The 8,646-nt window shown below is 39.0% G+C and overlaps 1 protein-coding gene across 1 annotated transcript; it reads right to left on the reverse strand.

Annotated features, from left to right (window-relative positions):
• Positions 1-2,037: 2,037 nt before the first annotated feature.
• On the reverse strand, positions 2,038-8,035 carry jpt2 (Jupiter microtubule associated homolog 2). The gene is made up of 5 exons (XM_084744303.1): positions 7,865-8,035; positions 6,727-6,878; positions 6,085-6,236; positions 4,871-4,907; positions 2,038-3,571 (listed from the first exon to the last, which is right to left on the reverse strand). Exons 1-5 carry the CDS (start codon positions 7,918-7,920, stop codon positions 3,273-3,275), a joined length of 696 nt encoding a protein of 231 aa, XP_084600429.1. The 5' UTR covers positions 7,921-8,035; the 3' UTR covers positions 2,038-3,272.
• Positions 8,036-8,646: the final 611 nt, after the last annotated feature.

Raw genomic sequence — 8,646 nt, forward strand, 5'->3', positions numbered from 1 at the left:
TATTGACTACATGTCCAAATGTCAGCCCGAGTTGTTTCATCAGCATAAAACTTCAGTTGTCCTTCTTATTTCAATCAGCAGGTGGCAGTGAAATACTGACTATATTTACATTTGGCATCATTCATCACTCTCCATCAGAGGCTCACAGCAGAAGGTGGGTGGTCCTTTAAAGGTCCTCCCCTGGTTTGAGGTTTGGGCCTGCTGCGTGATTCTGTGCCAAAAGTGCACAAAGCAGACTTACTTGAACTTGGATAAACCTGTTCTGAGTTGTGAAACATAAATAAATTTGTAAATTTTCCTAGCTAATGTCAAATATGAAAATCAGAATTTGTTTTGGATCTCTGCCTTTTGTTTGTTGTTGTTGGGTTCTTGTTTAAAACATTATTCATTGTTACCCTGGTAAGCTACAATGAGCAGGAAAAGCACAACAGTTAATCCAGTATAGAGAAGATTTCACCCAAAATAAACCAAGCAAATGGCTTTATACGCAACTTTTCAAAGATCCTGTATGGAAGCTCACTCGAGATTTCTCACCTCTCCGTCCTGTTTTTCTCAGTCACAGGATGATCAGCCTCAAGGTGGTGCAAGAGAAGTATAAACATCCTGAGTGTTTAGAACAACAAGTTAGATAAACTCTAAGCCTCGCAGCATTGCTCCACTGACCTTCAACCTCACAAGATCTCTGCCTGAACAGCCAGAATAACTGGAAACACCTGAGTCAGTGTAGTATTGATCGCTTGCCCCATAATTCTGCCTGTGATGCATCATCCGACATTCTGTACAATCATTTGAAGTCAACTGAGACACGAGTCTTCTGTTTGCTTTCATGTCACACACAAGCGCGCAGTAATCATGGTTAAGGAGATTACCTATTGCAGAGCCGCCCAATTTGGGGCCCATGGGAGTGCTTACCATGACTATGAAACATAGATTTAGTGCAGCTAAAAAGAACATAATCTAACTCATCTCCCACTGATACTGCAAGTGATAAATGACTGTATAAGGCATTTAATACAAGGTCTGCAACATGGAGGCATTTTGTGATTGTGTGTACCTTTAATGTTACTCAATGCAATATTGATATTGATTTATTATTCAGTATTGTCACTATGATGTTTAACTTTTTTTGTCTGATTTTTTTTCAAGCTGAAGTCAGATTTCCACTCTTGATTACAAGGTGGGCAATATAGCTGTTCACCTTAATTTAACGCATTTTACGTAACATCAACATCATTTCTGGCATGCAGCCCTCGATCCAGATTAATCTGCAGTCGTTCATAAGAAAGAATTTGGGCACCGCTTGGTTATAGTTTTCCTCAAACATCATCCACTGCTGTCCATGAAACATTAGTTGAAAATGCTCTTAAAGACACGCTTCATGTGAAAGAAGCCTTGGTTACTGGAGATGCTGGTCATAATGGTCCAAGCAATCAGCCAGAACCCATTCTTCACAAAAGCCAAGTCATTTTTACCCACAATTGTAAGCACAATAGGATGCTGAGCATGAAATTTTAATTTTATGGCTGCCATCATGTACATGTAATAGCTCTGAAATAAACCGGATGACCTGTGAGGTTTCAATTTGTACAAGACCTGCCTGATGTCTCTTGTATTGTTGATAGGAAATACATATCTCAGTATTACACTTTTCTACAAAAGTATAATGTTTGTTTGTCAAAAATTATAGTTAAAATACAGAGACCAATTTTGACCAATATTATGATTGCAAAGCTAAAACTACATTTTCCTCCAGGGACTTAAGTTGCCATTTTGTCTTTAGAACAAGCAGCTCACACAGAGAGCTGCCGAAGGGCAAATCCAGACAAAAGCATCAGTGTCAGTGATTCAAGAATTAACTAAAAATATGGAGCAGAGAAGATCTTGGTTTGTCACATTTACAACAGGGTATGTGTGGTATTTCCATTTTTGAAAAGTAATTTAACTTGCCACATCCTTTCCAGTTAGTAAGTCTTAAATCTAAAACGTACAGAGAAGTATTATTTCTGTTCTTGGAAAGTAAAAAAAAAATAAGCAAAGTTTGCAAAACAACAGTTTTATTGCAATACACAGGATTTCTTTCTTCTGCTGCGCTCATTGCCTGCCAGGCACATCAACACACAGGGGGACAGGCTGGCATCAGAAAACCACGAATGTGCGTCATGAAGTGGGTGAAAAGGTGATTATCAATGAGCCCACCTGGACTTAGGCAGGCCACACACTTGTCCAGAGTTCACTTGTCTTCAGCCGTTTTAATTTAAAACATAAACAAAGGCCTACCCCAAGCAAAAAAAAAAGGCATGTTCTCAGATGAAGCAAGCAATGAGGACAAAGCAGAAAAGCGCCTGCACAATACAATCAAATAAAATCAAAATGGAATTTCTTTAAGGAAACAGAAACATTTGGAGTAAACAATTGTATTTATCTTTGTTTTCATAGTCAATTTTTGGCATCTAGAGAAAGCAACCATGAAGGAATAATTCATGAGAAGGCAAGAAAGATGAAAAATATTCAAGGCATCTGATTACAGTCATTAGTTGTTGTCTAACATGTTATTTTGAAAAACAGCCAAACAAAAGGTTTTATGTAGTCATCCAATAAGGATCTGGCACTAGTGGAACTCCCTGAAACATTTTACATATTAAATTGGTGAGAAGATTTAATCACCCCCTCCTGACTGAACACCTACACAGTAAGGCTTAAAACAATCACCCTGAAATCTGAGCAAATGTCTGCCACAAATTTATATGCCAGAACTGTGGTTATACCAAAATGATTTGAATTTAGGACTGCTTAAAACTGAACACTGCAGCCTACAGGCACTCCAACGTCTTAACCATTCTTGAGATGCAAAAACGTTTTCAAAATGATAAATAATAGTGCCTTAAAACAAACTACATTTACACATGCTTAAACACAAAACAGTGAAAATGCTAACAGCAATATTGAGATTGAACAGTGTCACATTCAAAGTGATCGATAACTAGACTCTTGATTGATCAGTTGGTGATTGTATGATTGCAGGTTTCACTGAAGAAGAATATGAGAAATTGGACAAAGAGCTGGGAGACAGAAATGGGGCTGAAAGTGCAAGAAGTTGAGGACAACATATTTGACCAGGAGTCCAATGTGAAGAAGAAAACATCCCGGTCTGCGTTTAGAAGTACAGGTGAAATAACCTTAGGGAGAAGGGTGTCGGAATGAGAGAAGATTAAACAGGGGAGCAGACGAGGAGTGTGTGGACACAGACAGGGAGGAGTGGTGTGTTCAGCTCATCAGTAGAATACCACACTAGACTTTCCACCAGGCGGGTTGAGGACCTTGTTGTGAGAGCGAGGCCTTGGTCCCAGATGAGGCTCGTGATTCTTCAGGGCAGTGTTGTCATCTCTCTGATCAGGACGTGAGGAGGAGGAAGAAGCTGAGGTGGTGGAGGAGGAGGAGGAGGAGGAGGAGGAGGAGGGGGGCTCAGGCTCTGGAGGGGCTGAAACAGCAGAAGGCTCTTCCTTGGCTGGCATGGGAGCTGGGGGGGCAGCTTCCTCCTTCACCTCAGGTTGGCTGACTTTGGGTTCAGGTGCTTGAAGAGGAAAAGAAAGGTTCTTACAAAAAAAAAAAAAAAAAAAAAAGAAAAGCCAGAACAGTAATATCCTAAAAATATAGCAACCTATTTATAACATCACTTGTATGACAGGGAAAAAAAATCAAAGCTTTTCAGAGTCATCATTGAGATCAAAGTTGAATTGGACTGCACCATACACTTACTGAAAAACTGTCTTGAACATGCATTTGTGAACATTCGTTGAATACAGATTCCTCCATTTGCAGTCCCTCCAGGACATTGTGATGTTGTGTTCCCAGCAACTCAAGCAAATTCAACCAAACCCCATGAAGTCTATGCAACTTTACAATTGACCAAATTCTGCAACTTTGACCACTCATTGCTTCCTGCATGTCCCCCATGCAAACTTCATACATGTACATCTCAATGAACCAGTTCAATGTTTTGGGGTTTTTAGCATTTATATTTCATCAAGGGTACTGAACAGAACACATTTGTCATTGACATTTATCAATGCTCTGTACACTTCTATTTTAGAATGCTGTGGCCCCCACCCACACTTCTTCACCGACAAATAAAGTGTACTTTTATTAGATTTTTTAATCCTAAGCCTTTTTGGTAAAGTGACCTGTAACACTCAGAATAGAGTGCGATTTTATTCTCCCTGGAACAAGTTGCCTTTGACTTTAATGAATCAGACACACAAAAAACAACTTTCTTTCTGCAATTTTCACTTTTTCTCGCAATCACAAAAACCACAACTATGAGATCAGGCATTTTAGGCAACAGTCACAAAAACAGCCCGCAAAATCCTGGAGGGACTATGTATGAGCTACATAAATAACCAAGACCATGAGAGACAAGTCTGGCTGTGTTGTTAAGATTTTTTTTAACAAATGCTTTTACTGATTGCGTTTTCAAATAATTTAATATTGTTTACTTCACTATTAGTCATAATTTCTTTTGCCAAACGTCTTACTTTTAATATTGTTTCTAAATTATTTTTCATCATTGTCTACAATTTTTTTTTTAAATTAGCTTTTTGAAAACAGCTATATAAATTAAGTTAAATATTTAGAGTAAAACAGACAATAAAGCAGGGTATGATTGATGGTGGGGCTACCTTGTGATTGACTAGTCATTCTGGTGTAATGCACCAAGAACCCAAGATGACCATAATACCAAACTCCAAGCTTGAAAACGGTAGTCACAGTGGGTTCATACTTTGTGTACTGGGTGCAAAACTCAAAATAATAAAGTGAGGTGGATGATGAAAAAATATTCACATGAACATGTTCCTTTATACAACAAACTCACCTGGTGATTCAGGTTCAGGTCCCACACTGAGATTGTCCTGTAAAAAAATGAAAGAGAGCACTCACTGTGTAATGAACAGATTTAAAACAGACTCTTCTTTATGCTACTGTAATAAAGCTAAAGTACCCTGAATTCTGCAAAACAGTCAAACTTTATGTCCATTGCTATGGCATCTTGACATGAAGGCATTTGTCTCTTATTTACAGTCAGACTACTAGCATTCCCTTGTTGAGGTAAAACTCTTTTTCAAGACTTTTACCTGGTTAAATAAAGGAAACTTATAGAAATGGTAAAGCTGTCCGTCTTAACACATTTTCCACCATAATCATACACAATTCTATCACATGGGCTCTGTGTAAAGAATCAAACGGATCGTAGCTAGCCAGTGACCATTACCCATGCCGTGAGTGGTTTGAATGTTTGCACCTCCAAAATCTGCCTATTATGCAAATTGATTCTGCCCCCCCAACAAAGAAAATTTCTTATTTTCACCTTGAACACAAACAATAACTTGAGGATAGATAATTTGGCATAGGATGACAACTTTTTTTCAGGTCATGTTACCAGGCTTTAAAACAATCTAGTAACTCTCTGGCATCATCTTGAACATCTGTGATAAGGAAAGAACTCTAAATACTGATGATAATAGCAGCATATAAGCCATTTTCAAATGAACCTAAGCATAGTAATGTGTAACTGCAGAAAGCTTTTCCAGAATCTTTTAAATGTATTAATCAGGCATAATAAACCTCCTGTATGTTTACATACCTTTTCTAGGGTTTCTGGGGCTGCAAGTAAACAGCTGTATAAAATGCAAACACCATCACAGACCTCAACAAGAAATGTGTACATGAATGGATTTCTTAAAACAGTGACCGTTTGGAATTTGTGTCACTCCTGACATTAGCAGTCTAAGCTAACAATGCTCTGGTTGCACAAATGGTATTGACCGGTGGATAAGACTGATTGATACACTATTGCATGTGACATGGTTGTGTTGCTCTTCAAGTCTTAATGAAAATAAGGACCAACTATAAGATAAATCAGGTCACCCAGAGATGTTTGAACCCTAACTGCACAATAGTGAGTACACAAATACATTTTTAATTTCAGGTGAACAATTCTTTAAAAGTTTGCTAGCTTGTGTGATTATTATTTCAGTAAGGGATGAAAAGAAAAAAAAAGAAAAACGATCAAAATATAACATTGCCCACCTTTGGCTTATTTGGGTGGCTTCGGCTTGGGCTTTGGACAGGTGCACTTTCTGCAGGGCCAAATATGTTGCTGGTTGGTCCACCTGGAGGAACGGGTCTTTGAGGTTGAGCTGGAGGTTCAGGTTCCCCAAATATTCCACTACTCTTCCCACCTACATAAAAGTATTACCAAGATGTGTGTCAAGTTTTGCCGCAGTATCACGATGACACATTCAACTGTCACATTTAGTTTTGGTGGTATGACACTGAGGCAGGATGCACTTATATGGGTTTAAGAAATATTTTGACGTCTGAACTGAGCTTCTTTGTACCCACTCAAATTTCAGCATCACATCATGTGCATAAGCAAATTACAGTGTCATACACCGTGCACACACACTACAGTGGCAACAATTCAAAACAGCAGATAAGGCCGTCAGGGTGAACCAGCAGTTTCTCCCTGGAAACCACAGACGATTTTTGAACACAGACTTGCCTTTACCACATACTTCACAAAATCCAGAGGTGGATTAAATTCAGGCACAAAGAACAGTGAGAGTGTTCATACGGGAATTATCACATTATAGTAACAGTTTTCACACACTGCACAGTGATGGATGCTTTCACCGGCCTGCCTCTGTGCACTGGCCTAACTGGTCTGACCTGGAGGATTGGAGCGTCTGGGTACACTCTCGGGCTGCTCTGGTGGAGCGAAAACTTTAGAGGCCATTTTATTAGGTCTTCTCGTTGCTGCAGAATCCTCTTCATAGCCACCAAACAGGTTACTGGAGCCCCCTCCAGGAGGCTGCAATACCCTGCAGAGCATGAAAGAACAGTATCACTTTTACAGGGTCCTTATTTATCCAAGTTTTATTTTTATCAATTCCCTTCTGCAAGTGTGACAAACAGACTTCAAAAAGAGACAGAGGCATTTATTTTGGTTTCCTTGGAATTCATCTCACTTAATCTTAACAAATTTCATATAGTGAGCCAATTTACACTTGTAAGAGGAAGCAAATCCTTGTCAAATTAAAGAGTGGACATTGAATGTCTTTGAGTCATGGAGGTTCATGTTTGCTGATTACTGTTAGAAACATGATGTCATATTTTAGCGCTCTGACACACAAAGAAGACAAGTAGAAACCAAGGTAAACCGGCTATAAATGTATTACAGTACAACCGAAAGCTTAGGCAAACGCAGACAAATAACAGGTTATTTGATTATATAGCCTGAATGGCGCCATACGTCTAGAAGAGAGTTCCGAAGCTATACTTTCTCGCATTTATAACGGCCACAACATACGTGAAGTCGACTCTTTTAACGGAGCTGACCCAAGAAGTGACGCTTTCGAGTCAGTAAGAGGAAACGAGCCTCTTTTAAAGAACAATGTGGCTACAACGCCGTTGTTGTTGGCGAGTACAAAGAGCAGCAGCCTCAAGTGCCGATCACACTTCCGCAGGCGCAGCAGACAACGCCTGGTGCGTTAGCTTAAAAGCTAATTCTTGACTCTCAAGTTTGCTAACGTAAGACAACTCAAACCAAGCTAGCTAAAGATGAGCGCCCACACAGATATTCCCTTAAAGCCAACTTATTTATTACAGCGTCGTTGCTAGCGTTATGTTTGAAGGCAATGGAAGGAAAGTGATGGTGCAAAAAAAAAAGCTTCGAAGAGCTCCTGTCACATAGCGTTTTAACCTACATTGAGCTCCTAGCTCACCGACCGACTACTACACACGAAATAAGACATTGTGGACCATTTCTTTCACTGATAACCAAGCTACATGGCTACATATTATTCACCTGGAACTTGGTTTTGAACCACTTTCCAACCCTTGGTACATGTTCGTCGAAGTCATAGTGGTTTTATTTTGAGCCTTCAAGTTTCCGAAGACAACTTCGTCAGTTTGCCAACTGGACGACCAGCAAGTTCCCCCTTCTGCGCTTGCCCAACCAAACTCCGGAGTGAAGAATTTCAGTCCACCCAACTGTGACACAGAGGAATATAACTGGTCCACTGCCAATCTGCTGAGGGAGGAGGTGCGCTCGTTTCATGGCACATGACGTCCCTTCAGAAAAGGTGAAATCCATTGCGTCAAAGTCTTAACAGCATTGAAGTCACTGTCTTTTCTGTTTTAACCGGTTGATGTTACTTAGGGAAGTTTTATATCCATTGAGCTAAATTCTTTAATTCAATCCCAAACTTTAAACTGCTGTAGACTGAAATTAAACGCTATTTTATGTCTCTTGAATTCGTAACTAATAACAAAGCATCTCAGTTGCCAGTATTTACCCAGAGATACATTTACGTAAATAAGTCTGTCACAAAAGTAAATTCTTTTTATTTTCCTCTGTTTATGTAGTCAGTTTAATATTATGTATGCTTATGCATTTATATGTGTATTTATTTGGTTGATTACTTATATTTTCTTTTCCTCGTCTACTCATGTACAGTATATTTCTTTCTGATGGAATTATTTAATTACTTTATTGTCACTTGAACTGCTGTCTGCTTGTTTGTACATATACTTGATCAATCAAAAAAACTTTTAATATTACATACTTTTATACATCTGTTAAATACT

The sequence above is a fragment of the Lutjanus erythropterus genome, chromosome 19, assembly GCF_056507025.1.
Source record: "Lutjanus erythropterus isolate fLutEry1 chromosome 19, fLutEry1.hap2, whole genome shotgun sequence".
Taxonomy (NCBI): domain Eukaryota; kingdom Metazoa; phylum Chordata; class Actinopteri; order Lutjaniformes; family Lutjanidae; genus Lutjanus; species Lutjanus erythropterus.